At 48.5% G+C, this 26,780-nt stretch overlaps 1 protein-coding gene across 2 annotated transcripts in view; it reads left to right on the forward strand.

The window, feature by feature from the left end:
• Positions 1-26,780, forward strand: part of ABCC1 (ATP binding cassette subfamily C member 1 (ABCC1 blood group)) — a 135,677-nt gene that overhangs the window by 18,784 nt on the left and 90,113 nt on the right. For both annotated transcript variants that reach the window (XM_072835902.1, XM_072835903.1), the window contains exons 2-3: positions 20,575-20,751; positions 23,384-23,509. In XM_072835902.1, coding sequence (XP_072692003.1) covers positions 20,575-20,751; positions 23,384-23,509 — 303 coding nt within the window. The remainder of the gene's footprint in view (positions 1-20,574; positions 20,752-23,383; positions 23,510-26,780) is intronic.

Genomic DNA, 26,780 nt, shown 5'->3' on the forward strand with positions numbered 1-26,780 from the left:
ATCCCCCTCCTGGCGTTCTGTTCTCCTTGTGGATGGACATGCGTACCCGAAGCTTGTCTTGGATACTCTTCCACGCTCCCCTTAGAACGCGTTGCCCCATCTCCGAGATGGCACATCTCGGCATGTTTGCTGCCCTTAGGTCTTACCTACTTTGAGAAACCTGCCCTGAGCTCCCAAGTGGAAGCAACAATGACAATGACTTTCACTAATAGGTCACCAGGTGCCCACCTGTTGTCCCGTGCTCGACTTCTTGGGGAGGCGGTACCTGCGGCATGAGCCAGCCTGCCTGTGTTGACATCCACTCCTTCTACTTCCAGGCTGTGCCACCTGGGGCAAGTTGCTTTACCCTTTTGTTCCTTGGTTGCTTTTCCTGCAAAATGGGAACATCCCACTGGGGGATGAAAATGAAATAACGTAATGTGTAGATTTCATCCTTGCGATGACTTTGAGAAGCACATGTTGTCCCTGCTGTGAGGATGAGGAAACAGAGTTTTCATCCCCTTGACTTGGTGACTTAGTCCCTCTGACTGCTCTGGAGATCTCTTGTCACTTATGTGTAATTCCTCAGTGACACGTAGTACTTGAAAAATCTTTTGTTATAGCTGTATAGCTAACACCCTACTTCCTGTATCTGATTCTAAGCTTCTTGAGGGCAGGATAGATAGGTGGATCGCATGGTTCAACTCCTTTTGCAAACAGGGCTCAGTAAACATTTTAAATGAATGGACAGGCACGTGGATGGTCTTTGGAGTCACTAGATACTGGTGGCAGGAGTGAGGCCATGTAGAAAAACCGTTAAAACAGTTGGGTCTCAACTGAAGTGATTGTGCCCCCACAAGGGGACGTGGGCACTTTCTGGAGACGTTTTTGTTATCATGACTTGGTGGCAGAGGATTGCTATTGGCATCTGGTGGGTAGAGGCCAGGGATGCTGCTGGACATCCCGCCATGGGCAGGACAGCCTCACAACAGCATGATCTGGCTCCAGATGTTAGCTGTGCCAAGGGTGAGGAATCTCAGGTTAAGGGGACACGTAATCTAGTTAAAAGCAACATAGCAATGGGAAAAGACATAGCATTCAAATTTATTATTATTTTTTAGCAAATGCAAACGAGTCCTGTCTAGATGATTTATCTTCTTACTGAGGTGATGAAGGATGTGTATTTGTTTTTGAGAAGGGTGTCAGGTTCTAAAGGCAACCTATGTGAGGTGAGAATTCAAATAGTTAAAATGACCCTGGGTCGTCATCGTCTTTTTTTTTTTTTAACAGCTTTTTTGGGATACAATTCATACACCATATGATTCATGCATTTAAAGTACACAATTTGGTGGTTCCTAGGATAATCACAGAGGCACAGAGGTGTGCATCCATCCCTATGGTGGATTTTGGAACATTATTTGTGTTTGTGTCCTTCAGGCATGGCCGGGTGTGTGCTTCGTGTAATGGGTCATAAATGTTATGTTTACAGTTTGCGGAGACTCTGGTGTCTGGTTCATAGATCCCACAGGTGCTGCTGAGCACCTGCCATGTGCTAGGAGCTGCAGCTGGTAGGAGGGGAAAAATCCAGGGTCACTGCCTGGGCATTCACTGCCCCCACAGAGGTGATAGTCCAGGGGAGGGCAGGTGGGGGAAAAATTCATGTCTGAAGTAACATCAGATCAAGTCCTATGAAATTAACTGACCTTCAACAATTTTGACCTATGGCCAGGGTTTGCAGACTTCTTCTGGAAGGAGCCAGGTGGTAAATAGTTTTGTGGGCCAAGGCCAAATCAAGTGACTGTGCTTGAAAGCAGGCAAATCATCTGTTTTATATTTTATATTTTAAAAATGTGAAATTGGTTCCTAGTTTGGAGACAAAGCAGGCAGAGGGTCAGATTTGGCACATGGACTTAAAGTCTGCCAACCCCTGACCTCAGCAAATGGCCATTTATGTGGTTTTTGTTATCATGTGTATTACACATAATGTGTTATATGCTGTATTGCATATTCCAGGACATATAAAACATTACAGTGTTAAGATAGTATGTCAAACATCAAGTAATATCTGAAAAAAGTAGTTAATGACTATATGGTGAGTGCTCTGTGGGAAATGTACAGAGCTCCCTGAGGTGGTTAAATCAGGGATTTGATGTGCTTGACAGAGGTGGGGAGGTGGGCAGGCCTCCCCGAGGAAGGGCTGCTTCTGCTGAGGCCCAAAGGCTGCCTCTGGGTTGCAGGCAGGGCAGTGAAGGGGTCAGGGCTCCAGGGGAACATCTGTGCAAAGGCCCTGAGGCATAGGGTGGTCCAAGAGCAGTGAGTGAGGAGCTTCAGGCAGAGAGTATCAGGTTTGGGTTACAGTTTGAAGGTATCCCTTTGTGGGGTGGAAGAGAGGCCCGAGTGGAGGCCAGCAACCAGTTAGGAGCCTGGGTAGTAACCCAGGAACTATTTGCCAGGTGTGGAAGGGATTGAGTGAATCCCCTATCTTCTAGTGGTATACCACTTTCTACTTTTATTATTTCATGTTAATAAAAGGACTTCATGTTTATCAGATAGATACCAGAGGTCATGGCTAGGTTATATTCAAAACAAATCCATGTGCTGTCGTTTCCTTGATGATTTCTCTGCCATCCATTGCTTGGACCAGTACCATCTGATAGAAATAGAACGCAGGCCACGTTTGGAGTTTTAATTGTCTGGTTGCCACTTTAAAAAAAAATAAAAAGCAAGTGAAATGATTTTAGTGATATATTTTCTTTATTTGTAAAGATTTATTATTTGAGAGAGCAAGTGTGCATGAGTGGGGCAGAGGCAGAGGTAGAGGATCTCAAGCAGACTCTCCACTGAGCGTGGCGACCAAGGCAAGACTCGATTCCGTGACCCCTGAGATCATGACCGGAGCCAAAACCAAGAGTCGGCTGCTCAACCGTCTGACCCGACCAGGCATCCCTTTATTTTTATTTCTTAAAGTGGGTTGATTGATTGTGATCTGTATACCCAGCGTGGGGCTCTAACTCACGAGACCCCGAGATCAAGAGTCGCGTGCTCCACCATCCGAGCCGGCCCGGCGTCGGAGTTCAGCTGTTGCAGATCGCACACGCGAATGAGAACACGCTGTTTGTCTTTCTCTGTTTGCCTCATTTCACTTAGCACAAAGCCCTCACGGTCCATCCCTGTCGTCACGCACGTCAGGATGCTCTGCTGATGTCCGGACGATGCTCCATGGTGTCCGTATACGGCACGGTTTCTTTATCCCGTCGTCGGCCCGTGGGCCCGAGTTTCCCTGTCTTGGCTGTTGCGAGTGATGCGGCAGTGGACGTGGGGATGCACATCGCCCTCCAGGATTGGGATTCCGTTTCCTTCTGATGCATTTCGTGATGTTTTACAGACTGGATTCCCACAGGGGTGACCGGGCCAACATTCATCACCACTTTTATGACGCTCATTGTGTATCTCCGGCTTATCCAACTTAACCCGCACCACCTTGTTTTCCGCCTGGGAGGTTTTAGGAGTGATTAAGCGAAGCTGTTGACCCTTGGGTCAGGCCTTCTGTGTTTTCTTCAGTTTGAGGAATAATTTCTAAGGGGATTCCTTGAGTCATTGTTTGGAATAGCAAAAGATTGGCAGCAACCCAAGTGGTGGGCAGCAGGGGCCTGGGTAAATAGATGATGTCCCGCCATTCCGCGGAGGAGTGGGGATGCTTCCAGAAGAAAGGAACAAGTGAGGACAGGGCCTGCCTCCAAGATCCTTTTTTTTTTTTTAAAGATTTATTTTTATTTATTTATGATAGACATAGAGAGAGAGAGGCAGAGACTCAGGCAGAGGGAGAAGCAGGCTCCATGCCGGGAGCCTGATGCAGGACTCGATCCCGGGACTCCAGGATCGCGCCCTGGGCCAAAGGCAAGGCGCGAAACCACTGAGCCACTCGGGGATCCCCCCCCTTTTTTTTAAGTGAAAATGTCAAGATATAGTCGTTGTATTTGGTATAATACCTCTTGGATAAAGAAGGGGACAAATAAGAATATGTAGCTGTATTTGCCTAAAGAATTCCAGAAAGGTACAAAGGAAACTCATAAAGGTGGGGTTGGGTTTGTATACGGAGATGGGGTGCGGGGGACGGTGCAGAGCGGACGTGACTTGTCAGGGAGAGGGAGGCAAGAGTAACTTTTTACTGTTGGGTGCACACATATATTTAAATCGGAGTCCCATACAGCCTATGAAAATCAACTTAAAAGGAAGTTGATATTTTCTGTTGTTCCCAGCTTCTGCCATTTAAAGGCATTTCCAAAGCACCTTCCCTGTGGAGGAAGCAGAGATTGTCATTTGGGAAAGTGCTCTGGGTGATCAGAACCCCTGGTGAGCGGAGCAGGTGCTTTGGGACTGGGTTAATTCAGGCAGGATGAGGTGGAGGCCAGGACCCCCCCCCCCGGGGAAATCGAGGCACGAAGGAGTGTCAGCTTGGTGAGGGCACAGCCAGCCCTTGTCTCCTGCTGGCTCCATCCATATGCGATATCATGCTCATGCATGGTGAAATATTTTGCATGTAACTCATGAAAATGTCGAAGCAGCATAGGAAGAGGTAGATCTGGAAGTAATCCCAATAAGACAGTGACATTTATTGAGTGCCCGCTGCATGTTCTGGCCTGTACTTAACTGCATGCTTATTTGCTTCATTCTGTTGGTATCCACACTTTATGGCTTTGGAAACAGGCTTAGTTGCCCAGTGTCATGTGGTCAAAGGCTGAAACTGTGCCTGATACGGGATATGATGAGGGCAGGGACTCTGTTAGATGGGGTTTCTCAGCCCAGCACTGTTGCTCTTCAGGGCTGAGTACCTCCCTGTGGTGGGGCTGTCCTTACATTATGGATGTTTGGCACCATCCCTAGCTTCTGCCCACGAAACGCCCAGAGCGTTAAGTCCCACTCCAGTAGTGACACCAGAAATATTTCCAAACATTTGTCAGATGTTCCCTGCGGGAAAACTTGTGGAAGCAATTTCTCTGGAAACTGAAATTAGATGAAGGCCTGAAATCTGTGGTCCCCATGTCACTCAGAATGAAAGTTTAAAGTGCCTGTAATGACCTGTGAATCCTGCGTAGTCTGTCCCTCCCTGTCCCCTGCCTTCCTTTCCCACTACTGCTGAATCATATTGACCTGTTATTGCTGCAAAATACCAGACATGTTCTTACCGCAGGACCTTTGTACTTGCTGCTTCCAGTGCTTTCCCCCCAAATGGCCTTTTGGCTTACTCCCTTGTTTCTTTTCTTTTTCTTTTTTTTTTTTTATTAAAGATTTTATTTATTTATTTATGACAGACACACAGAGAGAGGCAGAGACACAGGCAGAGGGAGAAGCAGGCTTCACGCAGGGAGCCTGACGTGGGACTCGATCCCGGGTCTCCAGGATCATGCCCTGGGCTGAAGACAACGCTAAACTGCGGAGCCACCCAGGCTGCCCCATACTCCCTTGTTTCTTTAATGTGTTACTGAAATACCCATTCTCAGCAAGTTCTTCCTACCTCTTTGAGTCGTTTTCATCATAGCACACATGCACATGCCCACACATATATATGTACATGTGTATATTTATACACACTATATGTATGTGTGTATGGTTTTTCCCTTTATCCTGTTGACGCTCTCTCTCTCTCTTTTTTTAAGATTTATTTATTTATTTATTCATGATAGACAGAGACACACACACACACACACACACACACACACACAGAGGCAGAGACACAGGAGGAGGGAGAAGCAGGCTCCATGCCGGGAGCCCGATGTGGGACTTGATCCCTGGACTCCAGGATCGCACCCTGGGCCAAAGGCAGGCGCCAAACCACTGAGCCACCCAGGGATCCCCTCTCTCTCTCCTCTTATAAGGCTGTCAGTTCCATGAGGACAGGCCTGCCCTTCACAGCTGGGTCCTCAGCAGCTGGAAGCAGTGCTCAGTTAACAGATGAATGCTGTGTGTCCTGTTTACTGCTGTGTCCTCAGATATATTCCTCTAGCTGGTATATGCCTCACCCCTCTCAGGTCCCTAGAATGTGACCAAATGGAGGATTTCCTGAAGCTCCAGAGTCTGATCAGAGGACAGGAGGTGGCTGGGGACAAAATCAGCAAAAATGGTCAGGGTGGGCTGGGGACCATGAGATCAGGGGCATGCTTTGTAGGGAAGGGCCCAACACTGGGAGAGTTGGGGTCAAGGCGGGTCAGAGCAAGCTACTGGCTGCGGTTGACATTTGGACACCTGTGACAGGCAGCCGTGGCTCTGATTTCATCTTGGCTGTCAGTCCTCTTAAGCCAAGAGTCTTGGATTTGCAGGTAGCGCCTGTCCCTGTCTTGCTCAGGTGTTCAGTTCTGCACCTTGGGTGCCAGGATGCAGTGATGCTTTGAGGCTCTTGCTTACACAGGGCCATGGCCTGACTTCCTGGGTGCTGGTGGTAGAGTCTGGATGTAACCCTTCTACACCCCACCCCCACCCCCGTTAATAATTCTGGGCTTTATTCTTAGCTCTGGTGAGTCAGAGGGTGAGGAAAGGCCACAGCTCAGTGCAGCAGCAGGCGGGGGACATGGCTGCCCACGTGATGCTGGCACCTGCTGCCCTTCTCTCACCGCGGGTTGCCCTGGCCTCTCTCTGTGTCGGGGCAGGACAGGCCGGAGACCTCCTAGTTGCTCTCCAGCCTCTGCCGGGGCAGTGGAGGCTTCCTGCTGTCTCTGTAAATAGGATTAATGGCCAGAAGCCCAGCAGGCCCTGACCTGACTGACCTGACTCCCTGCTTCCCTGTGCTCCTCAGCTCCGCTTGCTTCTGGCTCAGCCCTGTCCCTCCGCGGGGGATCTCGCGCTTGGATCTGTTCCCAGCAGTCACCTCACCTCTGCTCCTCAGAAACAGGGCTCCTTGCTTGGTTGTGTCCTGCACTTCTCCTTCTGTGCCTGTGCTGGGGCTCTGCAGCCAGCCTGTCGGGGTTCAAACCCAGCTCCCACCAGGTCCTGCCCGTGTGCCTTCCGACAAGTCTTCTTACCTCTGCTTGCCTCCGTGTCCCCCTCTGTAAAATGGGGGGAATGCAGGACCTGCCTTATAGGGCGTGGCTCTGATGAGGAAACGGAGTGATGGATGTCAGAGCAGCAACACGGGCCCCCGGGTGGCTCGGTTGGGTAGGCGTCCGACTCTAGATCCCAGCCCAGGTCTCAGCCTCAGGGTTGTGAGTTCAAGCCCTGCATTGGTCCCCATGCCGGGTGTGGAGCCTACTTAAAAAATACAAATAAAAGTAAATTAAAGCAGGAACACAGTGCTTGGCACACACGGTCAGTGCTTTGTACGGGCTCCTCTCCTATTCATACTCTCATCAGCCTGAGTCGCAGCCCCGTGGCTTCACACTGGCTTCGTGGCCGCCCTGCTCTACACCCCCACACATCCCAGTCCATGCTGCCCAGAGCTGATTAGGCATCTCCAGGCAAGCTAAGCCCTTAACCCAAGGTCTGCACAGCAGGTTCCATTATTAGATATATTTGCAGGTGAAGGAGACCAGGGCCGGAGAGTTTAGCTAATTACCTGAAGGTCAAGGGGCAAAAGTGAGCTTTGGCAGCTGGATTCAAACCCAGGCCCTCCAGCTCCAGGATCCCTTGTCTTTGCTGCTCCTACTTGTGTTCATCTTCTGGAATCCTTCCCTCCCTTCTGCATTTTTGAAAAGGTGGCTACCCACATGATGTCTTTGCCCCTGGTGCCCTCTGCCTTGGAGGTGCTTGCCCCAGATCTCTGCATGCCGGGCTCTTTCTGACCCTTGCTTTCTCCACTGCTGAAATGTCACCTTCCCTGACCCCCACCTTGATGCTTGCCGTCCCAACACCCTTCCCTTTCCTGAATAGCGAACATTGCCCTTTGCAGTTATGTTCTGTGACCTTGTGTCTTCCTTCAGTGGACTGTGAGTCTTAGGGAGCAGGGACTGTGTCTGATTTATCCCCACATCCCCTTGATGAGTCCAGAGCTTGGCACAGAGTAGGTACTCAATAAACACTCATGTGATGGAGAGAATGAATGAATGGATGGATGGATGAAAGAAACCAACCAACCCTGTGTTTTATTGATTGGTTTCTTGGCCAGGAACTGAACCTGGAACCCTTTTGGGTCATATCATTTAACCCTCCTGATGAATCTGTAATAGCTTAGGTTCTAGAACGCATTTCACAGATAAACTGAGGCCTGGTGAGGCCACTGCTTTAGGGTGGAAGGGGCAATTTTTGCCTCCCCTGGGGCTATTTGGCAATGTCCGGAGGCATTTTTGTTTTTGTTTTTGTTTTTTTTTGTTTTTGTTTTTTTTAATTTTTTTATTTATTTATGATAGTCACACACAGAGAGAGAGGCAGAGACACAGGCAGAGGGAGAAGCAGGCTCCATGCACCGAGAGCCCGACGTGGGATTCGATCCCGGGTCTCCAGGATCGCGCCCTGGGCCAAAGGCAGGCGCCAAACCGCTGCGCCACCCAGGGATCCCTGGAGGCATTTTTGATTGTCACAGTGGCTGGGTGTGCTGCTTGCAGGTTACAGACCCGAGTTTCCATGAAAGGGATTTAGAGCTCCTGCCTTGGAGAGTCGTTTGTGAGGATTAGATGGGATGTGTGCTTACTGGACAGAGGTCAGAGATGCTGTTTAACATCCTCTGATGCACAGGATAGGTAGCCCTCAAAACGAAGAATTTTCTGGTCCTGAATACCAGTGGTATCAAGATTGAGAAACACTGCTTTCAGGCACCTATCTGTGTGTGACAAGGTGGAGACTAGAACCCAGACCTCCAACCTTGTATTCTTAGCTGTCTCCTTGCACTGTCCACGTCGGGTAGGTGGGTCGGGGGAGTTGTGGCATATTTCCACGTCTGCGTTAGCACGTTACCTCTCCATTCTGCACAGTTGATCTTGGACTCCCTAAGGCCTGAGGACGTTTACTTGATGTCCTGCTCAAAGAATGTCGCCTCCTGGGGACACCTGGGTGGCTCAGTGGTTGAGCATCTGCCTTTGGCTCAGGTCATGATCCCAGGGTCCCGAAATTAGTCCCTTATCGGGCTCCCCATGGGGAGCCCGCTTCTCCCTCTGCCTCTGTCTCTGCCTCTCTTTCTGTGTTTCTCATGAATAAATAAATAAAATCTTAAAAAAAAAAAAAAAAAAGAATATTGCCTCCCAAGTTGCCCCAGGCTGGCTAGTAAGGCCCTGGAGCATGCACATCCCCTGGAGTTCCAAGCACCTGGCTGAGAGGTGGTGCAGCCTGGGAGGTTAGGGCACGGTGTCTGTCTCTAGGTTCAAAGCCCAGCTCTGCGACCCTAAGCAAGCTCCATAACCTCTCTGGGCCTCAGAGTCCCCTAGGTCCGAAAAGGAGGCATTCTAACAGCCCTGACTTTGTAGGGCTTTGAATGGACTCATGCTTGGAAAACCCTTAGCACTGTGCCCGACATTTCAACTATTGGGGTCATTACAAGCGCCCAGTAGATATGTCTGTTTTCCTTGTTCCCAGCTCAGCATTTAGCAGTGTCTCCCCTTAAATTCCTGCTGTCACAGTTTGTTTATTCAAAGTGCGAATTCCTTTTGTTATTATTAGTTTAGAGGTAATACAGGCTGAATGAAAAAAAACAAATGGTGCTAAAGATAATAAAACAAAATGAATAGTGGCTTCTTACTCTAGCCGCCCTGGAGATAGTCCCTGTTAGCTTGCTTGCTTGCTTTCTTTCTTTCTTTCTTTCTTTCTTCCTTCCTTCCTTCCTTCCTCCCTCCCTCCCTCCCTCCCTCCCTCTCCCTCTCCCTCTCCCTCTCTTTCTCTCTTTTTTTTCTTTTCTTTCTTTTCTTTTCTTTTTTCTTTTTTCTCTTTCTTTCTTTCTTTCTTTCTTTCTTTCTTTCTTTCTTTCTTTCTTTCTTCCTTCCTTCCTTCCTTCCTTCCTTCCTTCCTTCCTTCCTTCCTTCCTCCCTCCCTCCCTCCCTCCCTCCCTCCCTCCCTCTCTCTCTCTCTTTCTTTTTCTTTCTTTCTTTCTTTCTTTCTTTCTTTCTTTCTTTCTTTCTTTCTTTCTCTCTCTCTCTCTCTCTCTCTCTTTCTTTCTTTCTTTCTTTCTTTCTTTCTTTCTCTTTCTTTTCTTTTCTTTTCTTTTCTTTTCTTTTCTTTTCTTTTCTTTTCTTTTCTTTTCTTTTCTTTTCTTTTCTTTTCTTTTCTTTTCTTTTCTTTTCTTTTCTTTTCTTTTCTTTTCTTTCTTAGAAAATGTCCCTGCCTGCAGAAGCATCTGTATATGTATACCCTTTTATACTTATTTTATTATTTTTTATATACTAATTTTAAATGGGAACAGTAGTACATGCATGTGATTAAAAAAAACGAACAGAACATTTTCTAGGTATATGAAGGCATCTACCCTCGGATTCAAATTCCTGGCTACCCATGCTGCCTGCAGGTTATGTGACCCGGCCTCAGTTTCTGTATCTGTAAAAAGGGTTTAATTATAGTGCTTGCCTCCCAGAGTTGTTTGTGAGGATTAAATGGGATGTATAGGGTCACTAAGAACCCCCATGTACCTTCAGACTTTTTGTTCCTGTTGATGGGGGAAAGTGTCACGTAATTTCTGACCTGTAGGTCTTTGCTTGGCTCTCCTCCTGGCCCAGAGCTCTTTCTGTAATGGTACCCACCTCCCACCATTATTCTCTGTCCCCTCTACTCTCCTTCAGGACATGTGCTGCCATTGGACGTGCACGTAGCTATTTAGTATCTGCCTGTTTTAGTAGAATGATCCTCTGAGAGTAGGAACCTGACCTCCAAATGTTATTGGAACATAGGAATCTCCTGATAAATAATTGTCCTCTGAGTGATAGAAAGCCACCTGTCATGAGTTGCTGAGGCGATCACATCCGGGAAAGGACCCTCAGGCCCCACTGGAATGCCTAGTTCAGAGTAGGTCCTTGTGACTAAATAGGTCAGAGGAAGCCTCTACTCCCAGATAACAGGTGACCCAGAGCCACGGTTCAGATTCGTAACTGTGTACCCCGCCTGTTGTTCGCTGTCTGCTTGCCCTCCTCTCTAGAGCCACCCCTCCTGTCCCGGGGTCAGCCAGTGGGGCCCTGGGCAGAGCTGTTCCCCTCATCCCTGCAGGCCCAGGCCTGGTGTCCCTGTAGAAGCTGTGTAGGCCAGGTCGGAGCAGCAGCCTGTGGGGGAGCCCCATGGGGCCCCCTGCCAAGGACATACCCTACAATACGGTACTTCTGTGACTAGCTCGATTGAGCTGAGAGAGCGGTCAGCATCAGGACCACTCCGTGTGGGGCTGCCACTTGGGCTGGGCAGCCCTGGGGTGGCTTCTGGACTTGACCCTGCCAAAGGGAGTGATGGTGCCGGCGGGAGAGCCATTGAATGGAGGTGAGGACAGACCAGAGTGCTCCTGACGGCACATGGTAGGCTGGATAACGGCCCCTCCAGAGTGCCCTGGCCTGGTCCCCAGAAGCCGTGAAGCCGGAAATAAGGCCAGTATTCATAGTTGACCTTGAGATGGGTGGTGTCCTGGGTTATCTGGGCTTGCACAGGAATCACAGAGGTCTTTGTCAATGGAAGAGGGAGACATGAGAGCACAGATGAGGAGAGGCGGCAGTGTGAGCAGCACTTGGCCTGATGGCTCTTGGCTTTGAAGATGGAAGAAGGGGCTGTGACCGGAGGAATGTGGACGGCTTCTAGAAGCTGGAAGAGGCAAGGGAATGGATTCTCCCTCGGGGTCTCCTGAAGGAACGCAGCCCTTCCCATGCCTTGACCATAGCTCACCGAGACCCCTTTCAGGTTTCTGACCTCTGCACCTGTGGGATTAAACCAGGGTGTTACCTTAAGGCACCAAGTTTATGGGACCCCTGGGTGGCTCAGTGGTTGAGCATCTGCCTTTGGCTCAGGGCGTGATCCTGCAGTCTTGGTATCAAGTCCCACGTCAGGCTCCCTTCCCTGCATGGAGCCTGCTTCTCCCTCTGCCTGGGTCTCTGCCTCTCTCTGTCTCTCTGTCTCTCATGAATAAATAAATAAAATCTTTTTTTTTTTTTTTTTTTTTAAAAGGCACCTAGTTTATGGTGATCTGTAACAGCAGCATGGGCAGTGAGTACAGGTAATGGGGTCTGAACTTGGTGATGATGGAAGGACTCACATCTTCCTCTTGGCCCAGATTTTTCATGGACACGGGCACAGCTCCAGAAAACCCTGCTAAAATTCCTATGTTTCCCTTCAAGAGGAGCCAGCACGGGGATCAGGAGGGCAGCTCAATAGTCAGGCTTCCTAAGTTTGAGTCCCAGCCTCAGCACATACAAGCTGATTGACCCACGGCTGGTTATTTGTCTTCGTGTCTCTTTTCTTCATCTAGCAAAGGAGCTTCACAATAAAACCTCCCTTCCGGGTAGTCATAGAGGTTAAATGAATTAATTCACTTCAAATGCACAGAAATAGTGCCTGGCACATAATTAGTGCTTAGCTAATGCTACCTGGTATTATTATCCATAACGATCTAAGATCACCATGTGAAGTTTATACAATGGCATAAGTTTTCATTAATACCATTATTTTATTTATATACTTAATATACATGCCATTTATTTGTTACATACATTATTTTTTTTAAGTTTTTATTTATTTATTCATGAGAGACAGGCAGGCAGAGACACAGGCAGAGGGAGAAGCAGGCTCCATGCAGGGAGCCCGATGCGGGACTTGACCCAGGGACCGTGGGATCACATCCCGGGCCGAAGGCAGACGCTAAACTGCTGAGCCACCCAGGCGTCCCTGTTATATACATTATTTTGTAATGGTATGATTTTTGTTACTGACGTAAGAATTAAGATTACTGACAATAGTGTGCAGGACCCTGTGTGTAATTTTAGTTAACCTTTGGGATAGCTCTAAGAGATAGGTATTCTCAGCCTTGGAGATGAGACTCAGAGAGGTTAAGTAACTTGTCTAAGGTCACATGCAAATAGAGAAGAAAACTGGGTCTAGGAGACAAAGGGATAGTCTTTTTGGGAGATGGGGTGGGATGATGTGGAAGGAGAAGGAGAATAAAGAAGGAGGAGAACAGAAGGAAAGAAGTGGGCTCTAAAAGAGTCAGCTGAAGAATTTGTATATAATAATAATCATTTATGTGGGTTTTTATGATCCCCTAGGGAGGAGAGGGTGTTAGCTCCATTTTCCTGGTGGGCCATGTGAGCCTCAGAGATCAGTGACTTACCCAGAAATATACTAGTGGTAATGGTATAAACCCTAAATTCATGCATGTCAAATTCTGAGTCATATTATTATCTGAAAGTTGACTCAGTGGATCAAAATTTGTATTATTGGGATGTTTTGTATCATGAGAGCAGATTCATTTTATTTATTTATTTATTTTAAAAATATTTCTATGTGGTCTCTGTTTGTTTAAAGATTTTATTTATTTATTCATGAGAGTCACAGAGAGAGAGGCAGAGGGAGAAGCAGGCTCCATGCAGGGAGCCCGATGTGGGACTCGATCCCGGGACTCCAGGATCACGCCCTGGGCCAAAAGCAGGTGCTAACTGCTGAGCCACCCAGGGATCCCCTATTTTTAATTTTTGAAAAAAGATTTTATTTACTTAGAATGAGTGAGAGCATAAGCAGGGTGGGGGGGAGGGGAAGAGCAGACGAGGAGGGAGAGGGAGAGAAGCAGACTCATCGCTGAGCAGGGAGCCTGGCACTGGGATCATGACCCGAGCCGAAGGCAGATGCTCAACCGACTGAGCCATCCAGATGCCCCAAGAGCAAATTAATTTTAAACTTGTTTAAACAATATAGTGAATTTATTGGGAAAGGTCCACTGGGAAGGAGGACTGCAGGTGAAGTTTGATCCAGTGGCACCCTTCCCCCATCCTCTCCCCCCCACATGGCACCAAGTACCAGTTTCTTTCATCTCCGCTTTTTATAATGTCCACTTTGTTCTCAGCTCTCCACAGAGGTGACACTCCTTCCTTCCCCTCCCAACTTTTGGTGCTTCCCTGGTAAATAGCCGAGACACCTATAAACCCCACATCCTCAGCCTGCATCACTGGGGACAAGAGAGTAGCATCTTTGCTGTGATTGAATTGATTTGGATCAAGATGCCTTAGTTTCCGGTGGCTCAGTTTCCTCATCTGTGAAATGAGCATAGCTTTAGTGCCTCTCCTGTGAGGACTGAGTGATATGCCTGGTACGTCGGTGCTCAGCGTGCCGGTCGTCATCATTCTGCTCCAAGAGAGAAGGATGTGAGATGAAAGCACCCAGTAGATATGTTACAAACTCCCCGAGCTTGTGGGCCAAGCAGACTTGGATATGTGCATCAGGGCTGGGGGCTGTAGGGGGAGGCACATGAAAGGGCACCAGGGCTGTTGAGGTGTCCTCACACCATTAATCGTATGGGTTGGGGGAGTCTGTGATGCTCTTCTTGTATGGAGCTTTTCTTGGGCCGCATTCCCCACGGTGCGCTGCCTGGGTCCACACTGGTGACTGTTTTCTGGACTCCCTTCTCCCAGGGTTGAATTTTGTCACCAGCCTGGGGCCCGATGGCCGCTCCAGAATTAGAGAGCAGTGGTCAGGCCAGCCTGATTGCTGAAGCTCCCTGGATCTGGAGGCAGAGCTGCTGGAAGGAAGAGCGGGGTGGCTGCAAGCCCTGGGGTCGTGAGCCACGAGTGGCCCGCAGACTCTCCGTGAGTCATCGCCTTTCCTAAGCCTTCCAGTGGCCCTCCGCATTTGCTGTTTCCTGCCCAAACCCCAGATAGCGGGGTCACGCTGCTGGTCTCCAGGGGGCGGCCAAGGGAGTCCCTTTTACAGAAGATTCCTTATAATCTCAGCCAGTGAGGGACACACTGGACGCCCTGATATTGTTGTCTTCATTCTGGGGACAGTTGTCAGGGCCACTGTTGGCCGGCTGAGGCGGCCTGGGGGCAGGTGGCATCTTGGCTGCCTCCTGCAGCAGTGAAATTGCACGTTCACGAGCAGGTTTCCCCTCTCTGTGTGCCCCCCAGTCCCCCCTTGCTGCTCCCTCCTGCCTCTCCCTCTGGGTCAGGGCGGGCGTGCGGCTTGGAGCAGGAAGCTGCCTTCTGAAGGGCTGGCTCCTGCCTTCGCTGAGCTGAGCATTTCTTCAGCTTCTCCTTGCCAGGGATTCCGTGTCCTTAGATGCTCCCCAGTTTCCTCTTGCTTACTTCCTAAGTCAAGTGTTTCTCTGTCCTCTGAGCTTCCTGAGTCTGGGCCCTGCCAGTGCCAGGGGTGGGGATTAGCGTGAATTCTTAGCATCTGCTACTGGCTGTCACCCCCTCGTGTCTAGAGCATGACAGTCCCATGCAGAACACCTCTCATGCACTGTGCCTTTTGCTACTGGCCAAAACCCCCTCCAGGCCCTTGGTTTTCCTGACCATCTCACTGGGGAGGAGACTAAGCTTGGAGAAGTGAAGTGACCCGCACAGGTTTTCATGAGGTCAGGGCCTGAACTTCAGTCCGCATCTGCCCAACCAGTAAGTCCAGGGTTGTATCCAGGTTCTACCTGGATAGATTGTTATTTTTTAAAAAGCAAAGTAGGAGATGATGTTGGAGAGGGGAGGCATGGCATGAGCCATTTACTCAATAATTTCTGGGTACCTGCCAGGTGAAGAGGAGAGGTGTCCAGAGTAAATAAATATGGTCCTGGCACTGAGGTCCTTGCATGGTCCTCGTAGAACAGAGGTAGTGACAAGTAGGAAAATAATTGCAAAGATTGGGGGGATGAGTCTGAGGATTTGGGGAGTGGGGAGGAAAGCTTCCTAAAGGAAATGCCCAAGTTGGGTTTTGTGGGATGCATAGGAGTTTGTTACAGCAGAAAAACATTTCAGGAAGAGCATCTAGCCAGAGGTATCCCAGAGAACCATTCACCTGACCAGCAGCTAGGGAGTGCCTTAAAAGCAGGGACCATGGCCCTCCTGGGTCTCCAGTGCCTTGAACAAGCCTGATGCACGTGTGGTAAATGTTTCTTTGAGTGAATACTGGAGTTGACACATTGGGGAACAAGGGTGGGAGAAACTGTAGGAGAAATAGATGGGGCTCAGATGTGGAAGATCTCACGAACCACAGCAGGGATCGGCTTTTGAAGGGGACCGGGAGCCATGCAAGCTGGTACCCAGAGGAGAATGGACAATCAGATCTGTCCCATTTATTAACATGAATACTTAAGTCTGTGAATTTTCTCCCCGAGCAGGAAAGCCTTACTGCTTTTTAACACATATGGAAAGATCTTCCATTTCACTCATTATGGAGGGAGGGAGTGAAGCTACAGTGAGCTATTTTCCACATCCACCTCTGCAGAGATCAAAAAGCTCGTAATACGTGTTGTTTGGGAAGTAGCCACCGTTATACCTTGTTCGGCGGAGTATAAATTGATACCCCCTTGGAGGCCACTGTCTGTCTTAACTTTAGATGCATGTACCTTTTGTCCCCACACATTCACTTCTAGAAAGTTATATATATATGCCTGTGTGTATGTGAAACAAGGAACTTCCCAGGTTATCGATTTACTGCCGCATTGTTTGTCTATTAGAGTAGCCCATGCCCGGTCGGTAGGAGGCTCGTCAGTTAAAGTCAAGTCCATACCAAGTGCCTGGAACAAAGAATGAGGAAACACTTCTTTTGCAGTGCAGGATGACCTTTAAGGCCTGTTATTTAAGAGAAAAAGCTGGGCGCCTGGCTGGTTTAATTCGTAGAGCATTGACTCTTGACTCTTGATCCTAGGGGTTGTGAGTTCAAGCCACCCCGTTCAGTGTAGAGACTAAATAAATAAATTTAAAAAAACTAAAAAAACTTAAGAGAAAAAGCAAGATACAGAACAGTGAGAGGTGGATGCTCCTTTCTATTTGATAACAGAAAATATGTATTTGTGTGTGTGTGTGTGTATACACACACACATATACACACACATACATAAAATATTTTCTGGAAGGATATGCAAGAAACCCATAATGGTTGCTTCTAGAGACAGGGTTAGAGACTGAGATGCAAAGATGGCATGTCACTTTTACCTTTATTTAAAAGAAAGGTCTTAAGAATAAAACATACCTCTGTTACTGAGAAAATCAGTTGCTAATATTAGGCTAAAAACAGAATACAGGGCAGCCCGGCTGGCTCAGCGGTTTAGTGCCGCCTTCAGCTCAGGGCCTGATCCTGGGGACCCTGGATCGAGTCCCAGGATTGAGTCCCACATCGGGCTCCCTGCATGGGGACTGCTTTTCCCTCTGCCTGTGTCTCTGCCTCTCTCTCTGGGTGTCTCTCATGAATAAATAAATAAAATCTTTAAAAAAAAGAATACAGAACAGTATATTTTATACTTTTTGGGGAAATGAAATCTATACACTTCATCTGGAAGATATTTGGAAGAATACACAAGATGTTAGCAAGGGCAATTTTGCCTGTGGGATGGGATAGGGGACAGCAGGTTCAGGGAGGGAGATTACTTCTTCACCATATGTATGCCATTTTATATAGTTTGAAACATTTTTGACACATAAAATGTATGACCTTTTAAAAAAGTAAATTAATACAAAGAGAGAAACATGGATGAAATGTTGGTTGGGTGCATGAGTGGGTAGATGTATGGATGGTTGATGCATAGATTGGTAGATGTTGGGTGGGTGGCTGCATGCATGCATGGTTGGATTTGTAGAGAGTGGGTAGATGGATAGACAGGTAGATGGATGGATGGGTGGCTAGGTACATGCATGTTAAGGAGAGGGTAGATGGATGAGTTGGTACATGGGTGGATGGGTAGATGGATGCATGTATGCATGGACACATGGCTAGGGAGTGGGTAGATGGGTGATGAGTTGGTTGTGTGGGTGGGTAGATGGATGCATGGATGCATGGGGAGGGAGTGGGTAGATGGATAGATAGGTAGATAAATGAGTTGGTACATGGATGGATGGATGCACAGATGCATGGGAAGAGGGTGGGTGGATTAATGGATAGATGGATGGGTGAGTTGGTGCATGGGTGGGTAGATGGATGGGAGTTGGTGCCTGGATAGATAGATGCATGGATGTATGGGTAAGGAGTGAGTAGATGGATAGATGAGTTGGTGCATTGGTGGGTGGATGGATGGATGGGTGAGTGGGTGGGTAGATTAAGTATCTTGCGGATACACGTATGGATGTCCGAGTAGGTAAGATAACTGGCTGTAGTAGGGACGACTGAGTGGGGCCAGGAGGACTGGAAGCAGGGAGTGGTTAGAAAGGTTAGAGAATTATTGAAGTAGTCCAGACAAGGAATAATTGGGGCAAGGATTAGGTTATGGAAATGTCTCATACATGAACCAGCTTCTGCTATACAGAACCGCATATATTATTGCCCAGCATTGTTTTCACAAGAAAGGCAAATTCTTTTGGAATGAGCTTTTTCTGGCAACTGCTCAGAAACGGTTCTGTGTATAATAACCAACTAACAGTTTAATTCTCTTTTCCACCATCACCTCAAGAATTACAAGTGATGTGAAATCAGTCAAAATAATCAGTCTTTGATCTAAACCACTCTTATTCTCATTTACAAGGCTGTCTTCCAAATACCAAGTCCACGGAGGCGTGACCTTTATCCTTTTTTAGGATTTCTTTGTGTCTAGAAGTTTCCTAGCTAATCCCTTTGTGTGCGTTGACCTTTTAAAGTTTATTTATCAATGATTTTCTTGTTCTTGGTTCTGGAGAAGTAACTGTTCGTATCCTAGAATAATTATACCTCTGAAGAACCAGTTTAGGTACCTGCTTAATAACCAGAGCCCCACTTGCGCTCTTTCTTAATGTCAAATCCTTTCTTTTTTTAACCATCTTAATAACCATTTTGAAGTGTGCATTTCAGGAGCATTAACTATGCTCAGTGTTGTTGTTCATAATGAGGTGTCTTTTCTGAGAAGCTTGGAGCATGTATTTTGATGAAATGTGTGTTTTAAGTGAAATGATCTTTTTGTTCCCATTACCTTCTTTCACGTCCTCCTATGTGGCTTGAAAGCTTGTTATAGAGCCCTAAGTTTCTGAGTTCCTTGGTGGTCCTGCTTACCTGATTGTGGGGAGTCTGTAGGGATCAGAGCTACCTGGAGCTTTCTGGAGTGTGCTTTGTCTGGTGGCGGGGAGAAAATTCTAGGAGGGAAGTAGGCTGCATGGGGCCTGGGTCCTTGAGGCAGCTGGAATACCCGGACCTCATCCTAAGAAGGGCTGCTCCCCAGCTCTCCTGCTGATGGTTGTGAAGCAGGAATTTGGGCCCGGTGCTGCCAGATTTTTCTCATTTTCTAAGTGGAGCCAGATCTAAATGTTTACATGAAATTTTCTGATTTTAAAAGTTGGCATCTAACCTAAGACTCTTTAAAAAGCATGCTAAAACAACAGCAGTAACAACAAACCGTGGGCCAAATTGGCCTGGGGGCCACCAGTGTCAGATCTCTGATGTTACCTGACCTACTCATGGTAGAAATAGGAAGTGAAAACCCCAAGGTAGGGTAATAACTTTTCCCAAAGTTGTGTAACTGTCAGTGGTCAAATCAGGACTTGAATTAAATTCTCCATTTACAGAAGTCCTAACTGACAGATGAAGTTTATTCTTGGGCCCATATACTTGATCCATTTATTATGTGTCTGCTTATCTATTTGGCTCCTTCCTTCCTCCCTCCCTCCCACAGAGAGAGGCAGAGACACAGGCAGAGGGAGAAGTAGGCTCCCTGTGGGGAGCCCAGCGTGGGACTCGATTCCAGGACCCTTGGATCACCCCCTGGAGCCGAAGGCAGATGCTCAACCACTGAGCCACCCAGGTGCCCCTGTTTGGCACGTTTCTAATGAAACACATGTGGGTTCCTAAAAAAAGAAAAGCAATTAAACTTGTTTCCGAGACTGGATAACTTAGTGGTTCAGTGCAGGGACTTCAGAACCAAATTGGCTGGGTTTGAATTGGGCTCCAGATCTTGCCTACTGTGCGGTACTGGCACATATCACCAAACCTGTCCGTGTCCTGGCTCGCCCTTCTGAAAAAGGAATGACAGAGTCCTCAAAGAATTAAGGGAGATAACCGCATACAAAGCATTTAGAATAGAACCTAGCACTTAGATTACAACTTGGGCGTCATCCATGATGCTGATGCTGCTAATGGTGGTGGTGGCAGTGATGATGATGATGATGATGGTGGTGGTGGCGCTGCCGATGGTGGCTGTGGTCATGATGATGGTGATGTTGGTGGCACCGATGGTGGTGATGGGGATCAAGAAGAAGACTTTCTGAAGTCCTCAGTTGATGAGATGGTAAGGTAGGGTGATTCATAATGACTCAAGGACTCTTCAGTTGACAGGGGAATACCCTTCTGGGTTTCTTCAGTGACAGGCTCTAGCTTCTTCATGATGGCGGGACTTGCCGCAGGTCCCAGGCCTTACTGGTTCTGTGAGGCAAGACCTGCCTTTATGCCTTATTTTTTGTCTCATGGTCTTTCTGGCTCCTGATCTTTCCAGGTGGCACGTTGTGCCCAAGAGGGCCTCAGGGTAGGGTCTCATGTGTTTTCTTGCACTCCATCGTGTCGAGTTTTGACCTTTGGGCCCCCCTCTCCCACGGCCCGTGGATCCTGATCCTATGTTTTTGTCCGCAGGAGTGGGATGTCTCGTGGAATACCAGCAACCCCGACTTCACCAAGTGCTTTCAGAACACGGTCCTCGTGTGGGTGCCTTGTTGTTACCTCTGGCTCTGCTTCCCCTTCTACTTCCTCTATCTCTCGCGCCATGACCGAGGCTACATTCAGATGACATATCTCAATAAAACCAAAACTGTAAGTCCCTTGGGGTTTCATCGAGGTGGCAGGTGGGGTGGGGTGTGCTTGGGTTGGGGAGTGGTGGTTGGTGAAGACAGACACGTTTCTTCTGCTTAAGTGGGTTCCTTCTTCTAGAAGGTGGTGGGCAAAGGCTGAGGCTTTGGGTTCAGACTTGGGTGCACAGGTGGGCTCTGCTTCTTACCAGCTGTGTGACCTTGAGCACAGTTTTTGACCTGCCTGAGCCCCTGCTCCCCCATCAGTACAGTGAGCATGATAAGCTCTCCCCTACGAGATGATCAGGAGACAATTAGGAGGTCTTCATACCTGACCCGGGGATTTCTTTATCTGCCCTCCCCTCCCGTCCCCTCCCAATAGTCTTTACCTTGAAGTAATTTCATGCTGCAGAAGGGTGGCAGCAAGGATCCCAGGAACTCCCCCCCACCCCACCCGACCCCACCCCGCTGGCCCTGGATCCCCGTTACAGTCAACAGGTTTTAACATGTTGCCACACTTGTTTTATGATTTGCTCTTTGTCTCTCCAGTTACACAGGTCATTTATTTTTTTTGGAGTCATTTGAGAATCGATAGCATCTGTGCTGTTTACTAGTTGATTCTTATGGTGTGTCTTTTCTCAAAACAGGGCATTCTCTTATGTAACGACAGTATAGTTACTAAATTCAGGCAATTTAACATGAACACAATACTTTAAAAAAAAATCTTCTGTCTGAATTCTGCTTTTGTCACTTGTCCTACACAGCCCTGTCTAGCACCACACCCCCAGCCCCATCCAAGAACCAGTCTTGGGGCAGCTGGGTGGCTCAGCGGTTGAGCGTCTGCCTGCAGCTCAGATCGTGATCCTGAGGTCCTGGGATCGAGTCCCATATTGGGCTCCCTGCAGGGAGCCTGCTTCTCCCTCTGCCTGTCTCTCTCTCCCTCTTTCTCTGTGTCTCATGAATAAATAAATAAAATCTTTAAAAAAAAGGATTTTATTCATTCATTCATCCATTCATTCATTCATGAGCATGAACGGGAGGGAGAGAGAGAATCTGAGGCGGACTTCACCCCTGAGTGCAGAACCCGATGTGGGGCTCGATCTCACCACCTCGAGATCATGACCTGAGCTGAAACCAAGAGTCAGATGCCTGACCAACTCAGCCACCCAGGCTCCCCTCATGCAGTACTTTTAGTCATGGTGTCTCTTTGGTTTTCTTTAATCTGGAAGGACACCCTGCCTTCCTTTGTTGCTTTATGACAATGACGTATTGGAAGAGCGTGGCCCAGTTGTGTTAGAGGGAGTTCCTCAGCGGGGGCCTGCGTGATGTTTCCTCAGGATGCTGGTAATGCATGTCCAGCTGGAAAGCCATGGAAGAGGTGTTGTGTCCCTCTGGGGTCTTATACCTAGGGTCGTGTGGTGTTCATCCACCCCGGATTGATGGGGTTCATTTGGATCTGTGGTCGGAGTGTTGCCTGTTTGTCCCCATTACAGGGCTGTCTCAGGGAAGACATGTCAAGAGCAGGTACTGGTCACGTTCTTTATTCCATTTCCTCTTCTCGACTTAGCAAGTGTCTTACTTCATTTTAAAAGCCACGTTTCTGAAGACTTAATTTTCCTAAAAGCGAGAGAACTTGAGTGGTTTTACTGAAGCTGCCCCTTTGCCTACAGTACCCTCATCCAAACGTGTCTCGTTCATACCACACAAAACGCTATCGATTTCCCCCTCCTACGTGGATCTAATGTCTTCCTCTCAGACCTTTGGGGGCACTTTGTGCTTTTTTGGGGGGAGCAACATCTCCCTTTAAAATATAAAACAGATTTTACAAAGAAATGAACAACGCCTTGCTCAAAAAACCTCTTGTTGAATAAAATCCTCACTGTGGCCCAGCGTGATCAAGTGCCCAGGCTCCCCTGCAGCCATCTGCCACACTCACTGCTCGTTCCACAGCAGCCATAAACCTGTCACACGCAGTTCCTACCTCAGTGCCTTTGCACTTGCTGTTCCCTGTAACTGAATTGTTATTTCCCTCAAATATCCACATTTGGCTCTTTACCTATATGTCTCCTGATTGCAAGGGCCCTCCCTGACCATCCTGTGTTGCCGGCTTCATTTTTCCTCATGTCAGTTCTCACTCTCTGGCATCATAGCCTACATTTTGCAGGTTGGTTTTGGCCCATTTTTTTCCCCACTAGAAGCTCCGTGATGAAGGCAGGGACTTTTGTCTGTTTTGTTCAGTGTTGTATCCTTGGCACTTTGAAAAACATGTGGCCCATAGCAGGCACCCCGTGAATGTTGGTGAATGAGTGCTTAGAGCATGAGGTGCCTTATGCAGGCGTTCAGGGTGGCAGATGGAGGTGAGCTGTAGACTGAGCTCTTGAATTTTCCTGTGATGGAAAGAACAGCGACCAGACAAATGGCGATGCCCTGGGTGCAGAGGGCATCGTACTCTGGTTACAGGCTAGCGTGTGATGGCCCGGAGGCTGGCTCGCCCTACCTAGGACTTGCCCGTGCTCAGAGGCTGTGTCCTGTATCTGAGGACCACAGTGATGGTTTCGGGGTTGGCTGGTCCCTCCAAGGCTGAGCTTTTTGCAGGGGTGCTGGGCGAAGTTCCAGGCCGCCTGTTGTAAGACATGTATGTCCTTCTTCTCTTCCAGGCCTTGGGATTTGTGCTATGGATCGTCTGCTGGGCAGACCTCTTCTACTCTTTCTGGGAAAGAAGTTGGGGCAAAATCCTGGCCCCGGTGTTTCTGGTCAGCCCAACCCTCTTGGGCATCACTATGGTAAGTAGGAGCTAGCTGTCCACCAGGTACCACCAAGGCTAAAACCATTGGTCAGCGTCTAGAAATGAGAAGATCTCATAAGAAAAATCCAAAAATTGGGTTTCTCATGAACGATTCAGAGATGGCAACAGCAGCCTCATCGTCTCCTGGGACAACAATCAGCCGGACCTGAGAGATGACTGCAGCCTTTCAAGGGGGGCCTGTGCCGTGCACTTTGCCACAGTCCCCACCACACCTTGTTACCCTCCTTGCCACTGAGGCTGAATGGCGGGTGCCATCTCCTGTCGTGTCTGCTGTGTTCCGTTCTCGTGCTGGCTAGCTCAGCCATTGATACCAGTTGTCTGTGACCTAACGGCCACTTGAGTTTTCAGCTTCTGGCTTACGAGGTGGGATGCCAAGCTGAATGGGAAACCACCCTGCCCCACGGGGGCCCATTATTGTGTGGGACACTCACCCAGGGCAACTGCTTTATTACAGCTGCCAGGTTTTAAGTACTTAATGTGTGCCTGGTGCTGTTGTTGGGGGTTTATATGTCTTGAAATGAGAGATTAGAATTCATCTATTCTCAGAGCAGCCTTGTCCCCATTTGGCAGGGGAGGACACTAAGACTCAGGGACATTAAATGTCCTCAGGGTCATGCAGCAAATACCTAGCTGAGTGAGGGGGTGGTCACTGTGGAGGCTGTGGTTTGGCGCCCACATGCCACGTTGTTGTACTCTGAATGAAGGGCCGTTCCTGCGTATGCATGCCATACCTCGGTCCTTGGAGAAGCCTGGAAAGTTCTCAGCAAGCATAGCCCTCGAGTGTTTGAGAGTGAGCAGGGAAGCAGGTTCGGGGTAGGATGTTGTAAGTGGGGAGAACAGTGAGTCCAAGGAGGGGTTAGAGGCTGGGGGTGAAGGAGTAGAAGCCATCCATGAAGGAGGACTGCGGAGTGGGGCTTCAGGGGGTACAGAGCAGCAGTTGGCAGAAGATGGGAAAGGCAAGGCAAGTCTGAGCCAGATTGCGGAGGCTCGTGAATCTTTATTGCACTTACTAACAGCCCCAATCTCTTTACATGTGGACTCATTAAAGGATTTGTGCTCTTTATTCCTGTGTTTATGGATAAGCAAGTTGAGGCACAGAGAAGTAAAGGAACTGACTCAGGGTCACACAGCCAGTAAGTGGGAGAGCCAGCCTCACACCCAGGTGTCTGCCCCACTGTTTGTGGGCTTCTTTGCCAATACGTGGCTCTCCCCGGGGGCTTGCTCACCTCTCTGTCTCCATAGCCGGGCCCCACGCCTTAGCATGTAGTAAGCACCCCATAAGTGTGTCAAGGGAATTGGTAAAGGAAGAGCTTGGTCTTGTTGGCCTGAAGGTCTTAGACTGTACGTCTGGGCAAGAAGGTGTAAAAGGGAGACTAGTGTTGTCTGGAGTGGCTCATACCCCCCTTACCTTCCTTCTTCCTGGTCTTTTGATTCTTCATTCATGAGTGTGTCTGTGATGTTGGGGACACAGGTGTGAGGGGCTGAGGGTCACTGGGCCTTACGCCTTCTGAGACTCTGAGCTGGCTGAGAGGTGGCCTAGGAGATCTTCAGTGTCTCCCTTGCCCTGTAGGCTCCGTGACAGAGGAAAGGATCCACCCTGCTGTTCCTGTGACAGTGACATTCCGTCTACACCCCTGGGGGCAGGAGGAGATGGCACTAGGAATACGGGGTGAAAGCAGTCAGCAGATAGATTTTTATCCTTACTGTGTGGCAGGGATTGGAAACAAGACAGACACAGTTCCTGTCCTTGTGGAGCATATGTGCAGTTGTGCAAACACTCAATGAACAACTTCCCCCAAAAGGGCACAGTTTGCTCTTGTGCAGTGTGCTGTAAGGGTGAAGTTTGGTGGACGTGTTTGGCCTGGGGGGCTAAGGAGCCAGGAGTGGTAGAGCCCGAGCTGAAACAATGAGCAGGAAGTTAAAAAGTTGAGGAGGCTGAGGGCAGGGGACTGTCTAGTTGGAGAGAATAGACTAGGGTGTGCAAAAGTCCTGGGCGTCAGAGGGAGAAATGGGGGAGTTGACCTGTGTGGCTGAGGGAGAGGGAGTAAGGAGTGGAGGGCAGCAGGGATGGCAAGAAGGGCAGAGGGCTGACTCCATAGGACCTTGAGTTTCAGGGGAAGTGGGTTTTTTTGTTTGTTTGTTTGGTTCTGCATTCCCAAACTTTGGTTCTCCAACTTTCTTGTGCCATGGGCCCCTTTCTCCTTTGCCAGTCAGGTCTGAGGATAACGTTCCTAATATAAATACGCAGGATCAGGGAGGGATACCCGGGTGGCTCAGCGGTGGAGCATCTGCCTTTGGCTCAGGTAGGGATCCTGGGGTCCTGGGATCAAGTCCTGCATCGGGCTCCCTGCAGGGATCCTGCTTCTCCCTCTGCCTCTCTCTCTGTCTCTCGTGAATAAATAAAATAAGTCTTAAAAAAATTAAAAAAATGTAGTATCACAAAGGAAACCAATCCTACACACACGTATATATGTGAAGATTTTGTGATCGTGTTTTTGTTTTTACTTGAGGTTTAATTTAAATATAGTAAAATTCACTTTTTTTTTTACATTATTTATTTATTTATTCATGAGACACACACACAGAGAGGCAGAGACATAGGCAGAGGGAGAAGCAGGCTCCCTGCGGGGAGCTCGATGTGGGACTTGATCCCATGGCCCTGGGATCACAACCTGAGCCAAAGGCAGATGCTCAACCACTGAGCCCAGGTGCCCCTAAAATTCACTTTTTTAAGAAAAATACAAGTTCATGAGTTTTGATAAACCTACAGTGTCATGCAACTACCAGCTCCACATTGAGGCCTGGAACAGCCCCATTGCCCCAAAACGTTCCCTATCACCTGGCCTTTTCCAGAATGTCATGTGAATGGCACTGTGCTGTCTGGCCATTTGAGGCTGACTTCTCAGACCTGCAGGCCAGCTGTGTTGTGTGTGTCCAGAGATGTTTGTTTTTTAGTTTTTCTGGGTGTATTTGGTGGCCTGGTTTCAGCACACATTGTTTATCCATTGTTCAGTTGCAGGGCACTTGGTTTGGGAAACCAAGCATGCTTAAAAACAGCAAAAGATTAAAAAACAAAGTAAAAAATATACGTGCGTTCCACATCAGGATCTCCCAGCATCTGGGATCCCTCCTTCATTTCCAAGCAGCGATGGCTGTACGTGAGCGCAGGAGACCTCGTCCCCCATGTATTTTCAGATACAGTTTCTAATGGCGACAGAGTCCCAGGGACTGCTAATGCTCTGCGGTGT

The sequence above is a fragment of the Canis lupus genome, chromosome 8, assembly GCF_048164855.1.
Source record: "Canis lupus baileyi chromosome 8, mCanLup2.hap1, whole genome shotgun sequence".
NCBI lineage: Eukaryota > Metazoa > Chordata > Mammalia > Carnivora > Canidae > Canis > Canis lupus.